This window comes from Lampetra planeri, chromosome 7, assembly GCF_965212315.1.
Source record: "Lampetra planeri chromosome 7, kcLamPlan1.2.h2, whole genome shotgun sequence".
Lineage (NCBI taxonomy): Eukaryota > Metazoa > Chordata > Hyperoartia > Petromyzontiformes > Petromyzontidae > Lampetra > Lampetra planeri.
This window is the reverse complement of record NC_136113.1, coordinates 14,300,000-14,318,333: the sequence shown is the minus strand read 5'-3', so window position 1 is coordinate 14,318,333 and position 18,334 is coordinate 14,300,000. Positions and strand designations below refer to the sequence as shown.

The 18,334-nt window shown below is 48.0% G+C and overlaps 1 protein-coding gene across 2 annotated transcripts; it reads left to right on the top strand.

Annotated features, from left to right (window-relative positions):
* Positions 1–1,637: 1,637 nt before the first annotated feature.
* On the top strand, positions 1,638–15,470 carry LOC144720043 (uncharacterized). Of its 2 annotated transcripts, none has more exons than XM_078596476.1 (7): positions 1,638–2,108; positions 4,343–4,389; positions 4,830–4,923; positions 5,821–5,889; positions 8,990–9,088; positions 10,355–12,598; positions 14,810–15,470. In XM_078596476.1, the coding sequence occupies exons 1-7, from the start codon at positions 1,979–1,981 to the stop codon at positions 14,881–14,883; spliced, it is 2,757 nt and encodes a 918-aa protein (XP_078452602.1). In that variant the 5' UTR covers positions 1,638–1,978; the 3' UTR covers positions 14,884–15,470. The 2 variants fall into 2 exon arrangements, with proteins under 2 accessions (XP_078452602.1, XP_078452601.1); XM_078596475.1 differs by having other exon boundaries at positions 10,355–12,612.
* The last annotated feature ends 2,864 nt before the right edge of the window (positions 15,471–18,334 follow it).

Below are 18,334 nucleotides of genomic sequence, written 5' to 3'. Positions count from 1 at the left end.
CTATTTTGCGTACCTTAATGTGGAAATATTTGTATTTTCTCCTCCCATCGGCCAAGCTGAGACGACCTGTTGTCTTCATGGCAAAGGGAGACAGAGAAAAAAAAATCGCTCAATAACAAAACTCCGACCCCATGCGATGCTACCCCTTGCCTCATCAGCGCATTCCATCAAGAATGTTTCCTCTTCCACTTAAGGGCCCTTTTGTTGTTAGCCTCCTGGGCTGGTGTCGCTGCATAAAGTGCCACGTCCGTGATATAAAAACACAAAGCACAGTCGAGTCGTAGGGAGGGGAGCAGAGGTGTGACGCAGTGGTTGGCGTGCTGCGATATGAACCCTCTGAGTTCGATTCCTTGGCCAAAGCCTAACATCACTGGGCGAGTGGTATGTGAACCGATTCTTTGCCCCCCCCCCCCACCTCCACCCAGAGCCGTCCCTAAGGGGTACGGAGAATCGTGGCGACCGCCCTGGGCCCCGCACTTTGGGGGTCCCCGGGCTTCGACGTCACGCGGTGTCAGATTTAGTACTTCCCCGTTAAGTTTGAAGGCGTGGGATTTTCCCCGCCCAGCACTATTGGCGGCTCTGCACGCCCCAAACGCTTTCACCAACCTGCGCTGACCAGCGTGGTGAAGTATGGTCAAACAAACAAACTCCAACACGGCATGGCTATGCCTTCATCCGATAGAGGATTAAAAGGACTGCAATGTTTCACGCTCTACCATCAGCGAGTCAAAAAACGCAAAGTGACGAATCGATTTTTCTTTTTCACGTTGCCGTGAATTGCAGCGGCCACTAATAGCCGCTCGGTTCGCGTGAACCCTTGACATATATTGCCGTTCTTGTGTCGTTTAATAATCGATATTAATCGATGCATTGCTACACCTCCAATTGTGTAAATTACGTTATTAATCGGTGCAATGTCGGCATTATTTTCACAGCTCAATGTGTGGGTCACAATCGTTATGCTTCCTAGCTAAAGCGTATACAGTGTGTGTTAATTTCATCACGCGACAATTATTATGATTTGCAACGTCGTCGCTTAATCTACAGTGATGTCGTCTGTGTAATAATCGGATAAGTAATATTTGTAAAGTTCTGAATTTAAAATTAATGTGTGCACGAGGGGACGCGGGTGCTCGTGGTTTCGCTCTTTGCAGTTTGCAGAGCAATTCACCATCTCGATCTCGCATTCAACCGCCGCCCATTGCTTATTTTAGATTAAGCGCGACCCTTCTCGATACAATTTCTCATTTTATTGCCTAGCACACACTTCCCTGTGCCAATATGCAATCACCGTAACGTCTTGCAAAGACGTCACGTTATTTTTCTTTCAAAAAAACCTAATTCACTCTCTGTCGATATATCATCATTGTACGTGAAATGTGACAACAAAAAAGTCTAGCCTCATAATTTCACAACCGTAAATTATTGGGGGGGGGGGGGGGGGTGGGAACACCGAGCATGAAAAACGTTCACGCTTCATCGAACTCGTGTGAGTCTGCAGACGCTGTGACCGTGCGAATCGTGGTTTTTTTGTCAGCAATGCATTTGCCTCGGGGGGAGTAAATGAGGTTCATGGGCTCGTGTGCAGTCGTGTGCACGCTCCGTGTTTCTTATCCATATGCATAAGGGGGGGGGGAGGGGGGTTCTCGGAAAAGGGCAGAGCGTTCGCTTGCCCTGAATGAATTTCTGGTTCTGCAGAATGGAGGTTAGCCAGAAAACAAAGTAAAGGGGCTGCGACTGATCGATGGGGTGTTATCAGATTGCTTTCGTTAAGCGAATGGGGAGTGACCGTAGTATTTATTGCGACCGAAGCCTCGTGATGGGGTAAGCCGATCCAAGCCCAACCCCCTTGGTTCTCACATCACGAATACACGTATATATACCCAGAGCCTCTTTCGGTTTCGCAGTGCAGTTACAGAGGCAATCCGCAGCTGTCGCCGCATTGGCCACTAGGATCGAGCAGACGGCGGACACTTTAATGGTGCCGCCTGTGATACAAGGACTCGCGCACGCTGACCCCCGCCGCCTTCAAGGGCTCTCTGTCATCATGAGCAGCCGGCAGACGCCACTCTTTGTGCTGTTGCTGCTCTGCAGTTTGCTCTCGCAAGGTAGGTTTCGCAGAGTTGAACGTCGTCGTGATTGTTATTGCCTAATTTTTTCAAAGGGTGTCTCAGCGTCTAAACATGAATCGTATCGTGTCAAATTTCGATTTAAAGCTTTCGTGACTGCAGGGATTCATCTTCTTGATTCTTTCGGTAAAGTCACGTAGAAGGGAAATTATAAAATGATAAAAATTAAACATAATACAATAATTCTCACGACGTTTCTTTCCGACAGACCTGTTCTTCACCTGAGGACGGCTGCTTGCGTTGTGGCCGAAACGTCGTGAGAATTATTTAATTATGTAAAATGTTTATGATTTTATTATTTCCCTTCTACGTGACTTTACCGAAAGAACCAAGAAGACATATCGTGTCATTTTGATTTACAATATACGTCTTTAACACGCTGCGCGGTGCGCAGTAATGAATACCCTGCCCCCGTCTGTGTAGTGCCGGTGCGCGATAAACGCAAGTTCGCTTCAGCACCCTGGACAGCGATCAATACATAATGCCGGTGGCGATTGATCTTCTGCCGATGGCGATTGCCCAGTCGGAACGTTTGATAGTATTTAAATTCATTCTAGATTTGAAGCTTTCGTGACTGCAAGGATACATACTGTTTGTTTTTTTCGGTAAAGACACGTAGGTTAAGAAAGAAAACAAATCAATTAAATCACGACGTTTCGGAGGCAACACAAGCCTCCGTCTTGTGTTGCCTCCGAGTATTTAAATTAAGACGCTAGACTATGCAATAGAGTCGTTGACTATAGAATGCGTGCGATGCATTTCCTCGCCTTTTTGCGAGTGAAGTTTCCAGTTTATGAATTATTCGCCCTCGACTTTCTCCCACTCGTACGATTTCCGTCAGAATGCGCGCGAAGCCCATGCATTTATTTACAATCTCATTGACTTTCACAAGCGGCAAGAGACCAACGGGCAATTTTAAATGCGACCTTATGCAGGCCATGCCTGGAAGTGTTGAAGGTAAATACATCTCTTGGTCGGAAATCCAATTGCATAGTTGATCACGAAAGCGATACGATTTTCTCTGTGCGTTAAATATTGCACGGCTGTAATGTCAATTTCCGAAGGTTAAGTGTGCCGACTGGTTAAATTAACGGAGAAATGCTTCACGTCAAATGGTCTCGACACATGCGCGCGCACGTCGATTCGTGGTGGCTTGTGAAATCCTCGCACTGTCTCCGAATTCGCGTACAGCATCGCGTTTGTCTCACTGACGGCTACTCGACTGCGCCAATCTCGTTGCACGACCGAATGAAGTTGTTATCTCTGCGATCCATCTCACTCATAGGCACACTCCAATCACTCCACCTCTCTTTGATCGTCTCGTCGCGTGCATTTCTTTCCTCGGCTTCAATGCAGCCAACAATGTAAATACATCTATGTAGTCTCACCTTCTTCTTCGGCCGTCCATCGCAAACAATGATGACTGCGGAGAACAGCTGGTAGTAGCTGGTGGGATGAGAGGCCAGCCCTTGAGTGGAAGCATCGGCCCGCAACTGTGTGGGCAAGAGTCTCTGCTCGTCTGCTGGTTGGGATTCGTGTCGTGGATGTTGATGTTGGTGTTGATGCTGACAGGCATTTTCCATTTTGTAACATACATCCCTTCCGTTCAACACGTAGGCTTTCACGACCAATATCATCCATAATACGGGTTTTTTTTGAGAGGTTAGATCGCGTAAATATATAAATGTGTCGTGAAACCCGCCACCACCCGACACAGCCCATTATGAAGGTTTGTCACGTAAATAGAACATGGCAATCCAATTCATTAATTATTTTAATGGTTTCTGTTGCATTACCTCTTGTGTCTATTCCAGCCATTCCAAGCGAGCATCTCTTCTGCGGTGTTTAAATTAATTGGGACCTTTTAAGCCAATCTATTTTAAAGACAATGCATATATTATCAGAGCATGTTTGTTTGCATGTTTTGCCAAGCACGAGTGGTTAGTGCAGACTCGATGCCTTACAAAATTGATCTATTTGGTGTTTGAACATCTTAACACCTTTTTAATTGCCAGAAAGTGTAACATTTCCACTTGTTTTTTTCATCATTTTTTATTTATTGCTCGTGTAAGTCCACCGGACTAGGTGGATGATCACGCATTGCAAGATCGTGGGAGATATCAGTGGCTTGGGGAGGCCTTCATCCAGCGGTGGATTTACCATGGCTGATGATTGCGATGACCTGTGACCCCTTCCCGTTGTTTTGTTTACAGCCTCGCTGGCACCTTTGACTGGGCAGCTGTCCAAGGAAGACGAAGCGGTTGGTTAATTAAATACTCCCGCTCCGTTAGTAGTAAACATTGAGTTAACGTCACCTTCTCGTGCACGACGAACCACCGTGGGTGGCCTGTTACGACTCATAAGACTGCTGCGAAATGTATTTGAAGAATTCTCAAAACATTTCAGGGTGTTGCTATGAATCCTAAAAAAAAATCACACTCAATCAAAATAAATGTTGGTTTTGCTTTGAATTACCCAAGCATCGTGAGAAGGGAGGGTTAATCGAGTCGAATACAACACGCTTCGGTAATAGATTTGCAACGTGCACGCTCCGTTACAATGCAACAGTAAAATACTGCGATGTAGAAATGCGCAGAAAGTCAATGTGGCCGCACAACGAGCCGCCCGCACGGGCAGGCTACAGACCTTCGAGTGCGTACGTGATGAGTGAGCGGCGAGTGTGCGCGCTGTCGTTTGTAGGTAATAAAGTGCATCATCGAGGTGCTATCCGATACCCTGAGCAGAAGGGAGGATTCAACTCTAACCAAGGAATGCGTGGAGATACTGAAGAGCGGTTCGTATGCACTCGCATTTTAATGACAGGAGAAGCTGCGTACACCAGCACACCCCCTAGGGCGTAATAGAGCCAGCTGTGCGAATCAGAAGTTTCCCTTCGCCTTCCTCTCCCACGAGGTGCATGTTAAAGAGCGTTGTTGCTTCGATGACAACTGCCATTACGTAACGTGTAACTTCTATCCAGCCTCGGAGTCTCAAGTTTTATTTTTGTTGAACCCGGTGAGAAGTCACGAGACCAGCACGGAGGGCTTATTTGCGAGAATGTGACCTGGGGCACCGAGATGACAAAAGAAAATAACGTTTACAAAAGAAACAGTGCGGGCAATGAAGCCAATAGCTTCTAAAGAATCTACTGTGATGATTTGCAGAAAATGTGGACCTTGTGGCTGAGAAAAGGCGAATTTAGGAATGATCGTTACACAAACTAGGAGATAATATGCCGATCAGCATGTGTATTGTTAGTTACTTTGGCTAATTATAATCATAAATTAGTCCGCGCCAATGACCCAACCCCAGGTGAATGGCACTCGATCCCGTCAGATTTCGGAAGAGTAAGCAAACTCGAGCCTGGATCGGGCTCGGTGTCTCACCCACCATGCACAAATAGGGTTGTGATAAGGCTGCAGGACTAAAATGTGCAGAGAGAAAAAAACATGTGCTGTCCTGTAGTATCGTATTTCTATGCTCCCTGCCTTTAACTGGCACTGACCAGCGTGGTGAGGTATGGTCAATGAACTCGCACGACCCGTGACGGCGTGGGGAGGCCTTTGTCCGACAGTGGATTGGCAACTCAAGGGCTTAACATATGCAACATTGGACACAGGTAATGGATGATGAAGAAAAACAATATGGTTTTTTTTTCATTGTAAGTGCATGTTTTCATTCATTTTTGCAGACCAGCGGATATATGACTTGCTGCAACACGACAGCGTTTTTAATGGACTTCAAGAACTGGCGACACCAAGTAAGGAATCACCTTCCGCTGCCAATCAAACCACGAGTCCATTCGGTGTTCGCGTCGTTCTTCTAGCAACAAGGCGACCACGTCTTTTTTCTATAGCCCGTTTCACAATACGAGAGGCACACGAAGCATTCTGTGCTTATTTACGTTGTCGAGAGACACCGCACACAAACACGACCTCGTGTGCCACTCTGCCCTGCTGCTGACTTCACGCATAGCTTTGTGGCCATATCGGAGATGTGAAAACAAGTGTTTGGTGATGCTACGTTGGCAGTGATGCGGCAAGCACCACCGATTAGCACGGTCAATGTACGGACGGTGCGAAAGAAGTTCAACATAATACAACAAATTCCGTGCTCATTTTTGTGCTATGGAGAAGGGTTATTTTCCTAAACGTCGCCTATTATATATTTTTCCCTTTTAAAACGGTGCCATTGACAAATGTGTTAACTTTTATTTCGTTACACATAGGGGAGTTGTATTTTCTTGCCAAGTGTACACACTCCATATTAATGCGACAGCAGATCCATGTTATGGGTCAGATATGAGGACACGTTGAAGGATTGTAACCTCAAGGATGATGCTTCAAACCCATCCGCTGTCAACGATCGCACTGATAAGGGACGTACTGTAGCCCCATTTGCATGTCTAGGATTTGGACTTGTCTCCCACGTGAAAAGCCACCAGAAATTAAAAAAAGCAGCACTCAAGCAGGCGAAAGCCGAGCACTCCACCATCGAGGCGACCGGAAGAGTGCAGGCAGAGACGTGAATGGGTCGCGTAACAACAGTGAGTTGTTGACATTGTTATGCCAGCGCCATTGCAATGTGTTTTTTAGACAAATAATGAATTTGACTGGTCTTTTAGAAGCGGCGCTTCCGCATTCGGATAGTAATTGTTTATGAAATGTGCTATGGAATTTAATGCAACTATATCCTCTTAATTACATACACAATAATTCATGGGCGTGTGTGCGCGTGCGTGTATTTGTGAAACCTACTTCAGAGCACATACATGAGTGGGGAGCGGTGGTGTAGCTGTTAACGCGCTGCGCTACGAACCTGGCGACCCGTGTTCGATTCTCGCTCACGGCCAACACCAGTGACGATTATCTGAACCGGTCCTGGGCATCCTCTCCTAGGTAGACTCAGCTTCAAATGAGTACGTGGTGCGATGCGTAAATATCGCCACTAGGGAGACAAAGGCGGCCGGGAGTGGTGTTGGCCACCCACCCCCTCGTGTGCCGTGCCGGCCTTCATAGGTGCTCGCTAACAGCACTTGCCTCAACAGTCTGTTAAGGCTATAAGGGGGATCTTTGTCTTTGTATTGGTGAATGAGATACATATGAATGAGATACAATTTATTGGCGATTAAAATACAGACAGACAATGCAGAGAGATTCCCGTTATGGACAAGATCTAAACTGTATAATCTCCTTTCATTTAGAATGGCACAAATTGGTAATTGCCAGTCTTCAATAGACAATTTAAAAAAATACTAATGAAGCTAATCATTTTGCTGGTTAGTGCGTTAGGCGTAAAGACATGTAATTACGACGATGATTCATTACATCCTTTTTGAAATAAGTGTTTCAGTCATTGAGTAATAAGTTCTGTAGCGCTTCAAGGTAAGCATTCAACACAAGTGTGCAGGACATTCATTATTAACCTCCCACCCAGGGTAATCCATCCTTTCTCACTTAGCGATAAATAAACCAAGGGCATTCCAACCAATAATTCATCACGTTTTTCCAGGCCAAGTCAAACACAAGTCTCTCGCATCTGGGTCTGAAATTCGATCGCCGTATTTATTCAGCATCAGTTAAACTAAAGCAAAACTTGTTCAATATAACAAAAAATGATATTTAAAAATATATATATAAATTATTGCACCGTAAACCAAATCACCCTGAATACGCCCAATCTCATCGGAGCTCGGAATATAAGCAGGGATGAGCCTGGTTCTTGAATTGGTTGACCAACTATGTCTGGCGAGGTGTTGTAGGCATGGGGCAACAGGATGGCTGGGAATTAGCGGTGGAACTTGGACATGTGCAGACTCGCATGCATGGGGCTTATCCAAGTTCTCTCCCACGTGCTAAAAAAAGATCAATAACGCTGGTCAACAAAAAACAAAAACAAATTTCTGGCCTGGACTTTTGCAGCTGTTTTAGACTAATTTCAGGGTGCTAATTCCAAATCTGATCTCAGATTTGCTCTATCACATCTCATTTTTATGCTATCGGCATACCCCATTTTCATTGATTTTACCCGAAATTAGCTCTGTCACTTATGATTGCAAGTTGTTGCGAGTCAGTGACTGCTTTAGTGTTAAAATATGGTGCTGTATTTTTAGGATAGTGTGTTTATAATATAATTTTATGTAGATATCCACATTTATTTAACATTTTTCTTCTGCAGGTTTTATTGAAAATGCAATATTTGATATCTCAAAAACCTGATGTGATAGACAAAAACTGATGCCAGATTTGGAATCAGCACCCCAAAATTACCTTAAACCCGTTGGAATACCTGATGCCAGAAAAAAGTGTGTTGACCAGTGTAATCGCCACGAATCCTCATGTTGGACCATCCATAAAAATAGTTATTGACACTCATTTGAGACTTCCCAGGCTAAATAAGTGGCATTTATGATTCAACCTGGACGGTAGCATCTTGAGAGAGCAGTGTATTAGTCATCACGAGAGAGATAATGAACACAAGTGCAGAAAAGTTGATCGTGTGTGCAGTCTCCAGACCAAGATACAGACGGCAGCAAGTTAAAAAGACACACATATTTTAGTGCATCGCAGGATCCTGAGAGATGGAGGCAGCATGGTGAGACCTACATCCCTCAGTGAATTGATCATGGCTAGTGATGATGACGATTTATACATTATATTACACAGTAATGACATTTTAAGTGATACATCTTTTTTTACAACACATTCGATTTCACAGCTCTGAATTTTTTTTTTTAAAGGAACGCGTGTAAATGGTGACATCAAATGACTTTGCATTGGCAATGTGCCGCGTGCTTGTGTGCCTGTCGCAACCGACATTCTCGGAGTGTAATATTCGTTGCTCGTATTCTTCCCCCCCAGGTGTAAAACTGACACCGAGCCGACGAGGTGACAGCAGGGATTACCTCTGGGATGACTTTCGCAGGCACTGGGAGAAGCGATTCACGGAGCCCAGCGAAGGTACAATAATAGCTTCCCCTCTTTGACCCGTGCAGCCGCAACGTCTGTGGGAGCTGCACGGTGCTGCGGCAATAACCAGACTCCACTGCTAGACCAGTAGGCGACATTCCATGGGGACTTGCACATGCGCAGCCGGTTTTGTCAATCCGCTGCTGGGTGAGGAACACCCCACGCTGTAAATTTGCCCCCCTTTTCATGCAACTGCAGATGGAGGTAACGCAACTCGGCATTTGGCGAGAGTTGTGGTTGGTGACCTCTCTCGACCCGCGGCCGCTGTGATGCACAAACAAACAAAATGGCGGATCACCACGCCCCCATGAAAAATAGAAACATATATTTTTTAAGATAATGAAGACTATTCTAAAAGTGCTGTCAGTTACGAGTTTAAATAAATGCATACAAACAATGAACTCTTCTTCGCCATTGATTCGTGTAGATAGTGCAATGGATAGCAACAAAAAAACGTAGTTTGATGTAAAAACTGAAATCTTAAGTAGCTGCAAAAGTCGCTCCTTCCCGCGTTCTCGGAGGCACGCGGAGCCCTGTGGGTGCGTGGCAATGTCCCAGCGGGGTGCGTCGTGAGGCCATTTATAGATTTGTGAAATTATATCGTGCGTGAGAGTCGCTGGTGAATAATCACGCATGAATCTGGCAATGTAAGAAATAGCTAGGATAAAATATCTAGGATAAAATATCTAGGATAAAATATCTAGGATAAAATATCTAGGATAAAATATCTAGGATAAAATATCTAGGATAAAATGTCTAGGATAAAATATCTAGGATAAAATATCTAGGATAAAATATCTAGGATAAAATGTCTAGGATAAAATATCTAGGATAAAATATCTAGGATAAAATATCTAGGATAAAATATCTAGGATAAAATATCTAGGATAAAATATCTAGGATAAAATATCTAGGATAAAATGTTAAATCCATATGGTAGCATAGAACGATCGTTAGCGATGTGATTTGCAAGAGTAACTCATGAGGGTGAACAAATCACGTCATGCGTGCAGTTACCAGCTAGTTGGGATACCTCACAAAATGGGCAATTAATTAATCAAATATTGCTGTTCATTATTCATATATTTATCAATCAGAGCCATATTGTGTCAGCCAAGGGCGGGACTCGGTTGAAAACCAATCAAACAAGGGGAGTAACACAGTAGCCAAAACAAAGGTTGGCAACCACTGCTCGGAGAGCATGAACTCTTGGGCGAGAATGAGTCGTGTGGTTGTGCCCAATGTGCCCGCGTCTAGAGGAAGATGTTCGGTTCCCTGGCAAAGAGCACGCCGAGCCACGTGGCCACCACGTGGACGACAAGCGACTGTGGCGGTTCTGGCCGTCGGTAGAGGAAGACGTGGAGGAGGAGGCCAAAGGGCACGGGAAGCAGCCCATGGAAGAAACGAGGCGACACCACGAGGAGGAGGATGCTGATGATGATGATGATGAGAAGAAACGGCACCGCGAGGATGATCGCAGTGAGCCGGAGGAGAAGGATGAGGACGAAGAGGATGAGAAAGAAGGCGGCGTAGAGGAAAAGCGTCATCACGACGGCAGGCACAGCACGGAGGTCACGAAGCGACACGCGGACCGGCACGGCGAAGAGGGGGGCGACGACCCGCGCCATCGTGCGGACAGACGGGGCGTGGAAGAAGAAGAGGAGGACGAGGAGGAGGAGGAAGAGGAGGACAGGGAACGTCACCATCCAAAGCGGCACCACGACGACAAGCACAGCGACGACGACGACGACGACGAAGAGGAGGTGGAAGAGAAACGCCACCTCGGTGACCGGCAAAGTGAAGAGGAAGAGGAGAACAAACGCCACCGTGACGACAAACGAAGAAGCGTGGAGGAGCGTGAGAAGCATCACCATGGCGACAAGAGAAGCGAGGAAGAGCAGGGCCCTGTGCATCACCATGGCGACAGGCACAACACAGAGGAAGAGAAGCGTCACCATGGCGACAAGAGAAGCGAGGAAGAGCAGGGCCCTGTGCATCACCATGGCGACAGGCACAACACAGAGGAAGAGAAGCGTCACCATGGCGACAAGAGAAGCGAGGAAGAGCAGAGCCTTGTGCATCACCATGGAGACAGGCGCAACACAGAGGAAGAAAAGCGTCACCATAGCGACAAGAGAAGCGAGGAAGAACAGGGCCCTGTGCATCACCATGGAGACAGGCACAACACAGAGGAAGAGAAGCGTCACCATGGCGACAAGAGAAGCGAGGAAGAGCAGGGCCCTGTGCATCACCATGGAGACAGGCACAATACAGAGGAAGAGAAGCGTCACCATGGCGACAAGAGAAGCGAGGAAGAGGACAGCGACGAAGACGACAAGCATCACCATGGCGACAGAATAAGCGAAGAGGAGGTCGAGAAGCGTCACCATGGCTACGAACACGGCGAGGAAGGGGAAGACGTCGAGCGTCACCACGGCGACAAACGGAGTGAAGAGGACGGAGAGTCTGAAGAAGGCACGCGCAGCGAGGGGACGGAAGAGCACAACGGACATCACCACTTAGATAAAAAGCATCACCATGACGACAGGCGGAGCAGCGAGCGCTACCTTGAGGGTCCCGGCGAGCAAAAGCGTCACCACGACGAGAGAGCGAGCGACGAAGAGGCCGAGGAGGAGGAAGACGGCGAAAGGAAGAAGCGTCGCCACGGAGAGGCGAGGCGCAACGAGGAGGAAGATGAAGAAGAGGAAAAGAAACACCGCCACCGCGAAGAGACAAGGCATCGCAGCACCGACATAGAAAGCGAGGAGGATGAGAAGCGACGCCGTGGAGAAGGCCAGAGCGATGAGGAGGAGGAGGACAAAATGCATCAACACGGAGATGACAAGCGCCACAGCAGCAGCGTGAGCGAGGACGACGACGCTGAGGATGACGAGGACGAGCGTCGTCGCGAGGAGAAGCGTCACCGAGAAGAAAAGAGGGCACGGGACGAGGAGTGGGAGAGTGAAGGTGACGGAGAGAAGGACACGAAACGCGACGACGACGACGATCGTCACCATCATCGTCGTCAGCGCAGTCACCGCCACCAGGACAAACGCTCCAGGGAAGAGGAGCGACGGAGCGAGGAGAGCGAGCGGCGGCAGCGTGGCCAAGCACGCGGCTCGGAGGAAGAGGGCCGCAGCTCGGAGGAGAAGCGGCTCAGGGAGAAGCGCAGCGGCAGCGACGAGGGGGACGCGGCGAGCACGGAGGAGAAGAGGCCCCACCGGCTCCTCGCTCACGCCGGGGCCAAAGACGCACAGAGCCCCGAGAAATTGCCCGGCGACGACGACGACGAGGAGGACGAGGTGGAGGTGGAGGAGGAGGAGAAGAGCGAGGAGCATGGGGGGGGCAGCAGCGCGGAGGAGAGGCGTCACGCCACGCCGCCGGAGGTCGAGCGACCGGGCCCCGTGGTGGACGCCGACAAGCGCACGACGGAGTCGGCCAGCGACGAGGAGACGAACCAGTTCAAGGTTCACAAGAAGGGCGAGTCGGAGGAAAACGAAGGTAAAGATTCGGAGGTACGTGTGGCCAGGGCAAAGCCCCCCCTGCTTGGAGTCAGCGGAGACTATTCCGTTGTTGTTGTTGTTGTTGTTTTTGTTGTTTTTTTCTAAGTTCAAAATGGAATTCCGGCGTGACGCTTATGTATTTGTTCATTTAATGTCCGTTGTTGTTACTATTAGCGGTGGTTTGACAGATTTGTGATCGTTACATCGCAGGATGGTGAGGGATGGCAACCGCTTTGGCAGGCCATCATCCAGCAGTGGATTGGTCATGGCTGATGGATGATGTTTATAATATTATTTGGTTCTTTCGATAAAGTCACGTAGGTATAAAATAAAACCCACGTGACTTTACCGAAAAAAACCAAGGAGTATGGATTCCTGCAGTCACGAAAGTTTAAAACCAAGATTGATGTTCATAATATTTGCACGATCGTAATCTCTGGGGTGGTTTTAATGTTTGGCTTCTTGCTTTGCTTGTGAGAACAAAGACAAAGATCCCCCTATAGTCTTAACAGACTGCAGGGGCATGCTGTTAGCGAGCAGCACCTATGAAGGCCGGAACGGTAGACGAGGGGATGGGTGGCCAGCACCACGCCGGGCCGCCTTTGTCTCCCCAGTGGCGATGTTTACACACCGCACCGGGTACTCGTTTGAGGCTGAGTCGACCTAGGGGAGGATGCCCAGGTACCGGTTCAGATAATCGTCACCGGTGTTGGCCGTGAGCGTGAATCGAACCCGGGTCGCCAGGTTCGTAGCGCAGCGCGCTAACCGCTACAACTACCGCTCCCCACACACATACACAAAGATAAAGATCCCCCGTATAGCCTTAACAGACTGTAGGGGCAAGTGCTATTAGTGAGCACCTATGAAGGCGAGAACGGTACACGAAGGGGTGGGTGGCTAGCACCACGCCGGACCGCCTTTGTCTCCCCAGTGGCGATGTTTACACACCGCGCCGGGTACTCATTTTAGGCTGAGTCGACCTAGGAGAGGCCCGGGACAGGTTCAGATAATCGTCACTGGTGTGGGCCGTGAACGGGAATCGAACCCGGGTCGCCAGGTTCGTAGTGCAGCGCGCTAACCGCTACACCACCGCTCCCCACACACACACATACACACACGCACGCGCGCGCACGTGCACACACGCGCGCACGTGCACCCTTGACCCTTTGACCCGTGCCAGAGTTACCGACGCAGTCTTTCAGTATCGCGTGCAGGTGTGGTATTGTCAGCGCGTGGAACACCTGGGTCACGCCAAAATGGTCTCGTCACGATCACGATGACGTCGTTGACTGAACGACCCAAAGACATCCAGTGGACGGAGAAGACGAGAGAGAGACATGCGAATGACGACAATCGAAGCGGCTGTTTAATAAATCAGGGGCCTGGCCGAGTCACGCGAGAGCTGACACAGACCGTAGTGGCGGGCGTGCTAACAGGGGTGTTACACGGTTGACTACGTACGGTGCGAAAGAAGTTTAACAAAGAGAAAAGACGAATATTCCCCCCCCCCCCCCCGCTGTGTAGCCTGTGACAGACTGTGGGGGCAAGTGTTGTTAGCGAGCAGCACCTATGAAGGCCGTCACGGCACACGAGGGGGTGGGTGGGTGGCCAGCACCACGCCCGGTCGCCTTTGTCTACCTAGTGGCGATGTTTGCACATCGCACCGGGCACTCGTTTGATCTCTGAGTCGACCTAGGGGAAGATGCCCAGGACCGGTTCAGATAATCGTCACCGGTGTTGGCCGTGAGCGGGAATTGAACTTGGGCCAATAACCCACCAATCGGCACTAAGGGACGGCGACGTAACCACGGCGCCTGTGCCAGGCCAGGTGCACTTTGAAGCCACGTGAAGTGTCAAAGGCTCGCTGGCAGCAGCAGGTCACGAGACAGACCCAGCAGGTTCCATGGGTCAGCTGGTTGAGATAACGCACCACCTGTGCCCCCTACCGTGCCAGCTTGCTGTATTTTATCCGCCCGGCGCTCTGCTCGTTTTTGTGAGCGTCGCTCCTCTGCCTGCCAGTTGTTGTTGGGAGGGCGATTTGCCTTCCAGTAGCAGCAGCAGCGTCCTTCACGAGCCTACACCACCACACACCACCACACCTTAGTCGGCAGGCGATCAGCCAGTGTCCCCTGGCACGGTCGACTCGACGCCTCGTCGGAGAGACGACGCGATCCGCTCATAGTCGTTTGCGTTGCCCTTTCGTTTGCAGGTGAAAGAACTCACGAAGTTGGCCACGATGGAAGCCGAGCTGGAGAAAATTGTTCAAAGGTTGAGTGCAGCTAAGAGTTAGCGTGGCCCCGTACCGGGGGAGCTGCAACGACCACCTCCACCACCACCACCTCCACCACCACCACCTCCACCACCACCACCTCCACCACCATCACCTCCACCACAACCACCCGCTCCCCCAGCGCAGCACTTTCATCGGCAGCCAGCCCCCGCTCCACACACAACACACAACATCTATGATATCTCTATATCCCGTGCCGTTTATTTCCGCTGTGTTTGTGATGGGCCAGCGTTGTCGTGGCTGCTAAATGTCACCCCCCTCCCCTACCCCCACACACACTCACCGGTGCACGTGGGTGTTTGTTAGCCTGCGGTAACAACAACAACAAGAAACCAGTGGCGGTCGTGAGATGAATATATAATTATATGAAACCGTGCATGATTTGTGTAAGCGGTGTTTTATTATTTGTTTAGTTGCCGTGTGTTGATGAGCAGACGAGACGCATTGATTGCAGACTGAAAAAGCTGAACCCGAAAGCGCACAGAGAGTGTTGGTTTACCCGTTCGTTCTAATCACAGTCTCGCCCGAGTGTTTTGTCGTTTTGCCGTAATGCAAATAAAACGTATTAATTGCAAGCATACCAGTTTGTTGTCTGATGTTATATTCCTGACGTCATCTGGTCCAACCCATGTGAGACTAGGCTCTAAGGAAAGTTGTCTCGGGTGTGGACCAATCAACTTCAAGGACAGTGCACATTATCAGAGTTATGTTTTTGTTTGCATTATGACTGCAGGTATTGTGGTCTATGCAAACATGACTCCTTGTAAAAAAAGGTGTCAGTTTTGTTGCCAGATAGAAAGGTAAAAAACCAATTATATCTTTTTTTACAGGCAAATGAGGTTCCAATGGTGTTCGACGCGTCGTTCAGCCTTAAATGTAGGCTCCACTTGTCATGGCCCCGACACAGAATATGCATTCACCAACGTGGACGTCGTGAATCAGGCCCGGCGCCGCACAGCCCGATACGACACACGAGCAGGAAGAACGATTCTGCACAGCGACCACGTCCCAAAGATCTGAAAAGTCACGCGCACAATCACAGGGAAGAGTCGTGCGTGAATTATCCGCGTGACGCTACATTGCACAGACAAATGTAAAGACGCGAGAGTTTAAAAATACTTGACAGTTATTCGCACACAAAAAAAACATCAACTTTTGCAAAAGGCATTTGCTCTCAGAGGCTTATGCATCCACCCCTGCTCCTGTGCGATTCCATATTTACACAGCTAAAAGAAATCCACAGTCCAAATGCGAAGAGACTAATATGTTTTGGAGATAACGATAGAAAGGATACAACTCTAGCACTGCAATAAAGAATGGCTGAAGCAACGCAGCTAGAAGAGTTCACGTGGTCCCACCGTCACTCTTAAGCTGATGAGAGGGACACAAAAACAAGATTTATGGGTTATTTTTGCCAGTATCAAAAAGGTCCCGTAGATATGCTGTAACTGCTCATCCCGGGCGTATTCATGCTTACACACTTGCATTGCTTATATAATGATCCCCTTTTGGCGTTCTCTGGTCTAACCCTGGTGAGACAATTCCATAAGCAAGACTGTCTGGTGTAGGCCTATCAGTTTCAAAGGCAATGCATACATTAATTATCAGAGCACATTTGCATGTTTTGATACAAGTATGTGTGGCTAATACATACTTGATGCCTTGCAATAGGTATCTATTTGGTGGTTGAACATCGTAACACCTGTTTTACCGCTAGAAAGGCTAAAGCCTAAGTTCGTATCGGAGATGGATGTTGGCTTGCGAGAGTGGGTGGTTGAGGACTACAACGGGGAATTAGATGAGGTCCAAGATGGGCAAACCCTCGCACTCGGTGGCTTCACAATCACTCAGGCGGCATGGGGAAGGAAATGCCTTCTCATGCAAATGTGCTGCACAATATATTGGATTTCCCAAATGCTTATACAAAGGGTTCTTCAGAGTTGCATTAGCTCAGCAGCCATACGAACTGTTCATTCTATTTTTATACATTACAGACGTTTCCTCCACAGTGTAATTTTTTTTTATAAATAAATGTCCAGGCCCTTTCAAAATCAACTATTCGTTGAAGGGCTTCCCAGACGACATTTCAGTCGTGGGGGTTGTCTGGCCATACTTCACCACACTGGTCAATGTTAAGGATGTTATCCGTGGTTGGGAATCGAGCTCAGGTGGCGCACTAGAGTGAACAAAGCATTGTCACGCATCAATGTAGCAATATTTCCAGTGATCGTTCTCGCAGCATAAATAACAATACCTGGATGATAATTTAAGATCAAGTCAAAGCGAGCGATTTCCTTGTCAAATGAGCATTGAGGTGGTATCCATCCGCTGTTTGCTGTCTTAAATCAGATATTGAAGTACAGAAAATTGTGCTGCGTTATGATGTTCACACAACTCTCTTCTATTTCTGTTTTCTCAGTCGGCTCGATAAAGCAGAGCATCGGTGAAGTAACGCTTCCAACATTTCGACCGTGAACTTACACCACACGTTCACGGTTTCCTTAACGTCACACAACGCAACGTGGACTTAGATCAGTAGTTCTTAACCTAGGGGGGGGTGCACGCAGGCCCTGGGGTCATGAGATGCCCTTTCTGGGGGTGTGAGACATTGCCAGATTTGTTTCGAAGGTAAATAATCGAAAATACAAATTAAACACGGGCACGTACAGTAAGTAGAACGACTTTGTTTCACGTATTAACGATGCACATTTTTAGGATTGCAGTGAAGGTTAAGAACCACTGACTTTGTTACTCTGTGCAACAAACGACTCTGCAGGGGCTAAGCGGATGGGACGCAATAAACAAGCCTCAGGGGATAGGGGAAGTTTGGAGAGATATGAAAACACAGATTAGCAGCTGCCACTATTAGTGCAACAAAACAAACTGCTTGTGGTTTTTTTCGTCTCAACCCAACAGCATAAAGACACAAAGCACGTTCCATTAAAAAACACACACACACACACGTGCCCGTTCAGCTTTTGTAATAAATTACACTGATTACAAAAATGGTACACTAATAGCCAAGGATTGTGGGGTATGAATGACCGAAACTACATGGGAAAGATCAACGATTTTGCGGTTATTTTTGTTTTGCTTGTTACGCAGGAAAGCCGATTGCGACATGGGAAAGATCAACGATTTAGCGATTATTTTTGTTTTGCTTGTTACGCAGGAAAGCCGATTGCGATTGCGTTTCCTAATTAAGTACTTTGTGGGTAATTTTGGAAATTTGTAACAATTTGGATCATGATGCTGGCAGATGATTGCCTATTAGAATGACGTAAGGAGATATTTTATCATCGATGTGCTGTGAAGCAGCCGACTCATGTTACGTTTAACACGTAGCAGGCTTTCGCGACCGATATTATTCATCATAAAGGTTTTTGGATTAAATCGCGTAAGTATAAATGTGTCGTAACCCTCCACCACCCGACAGAGCCAGTA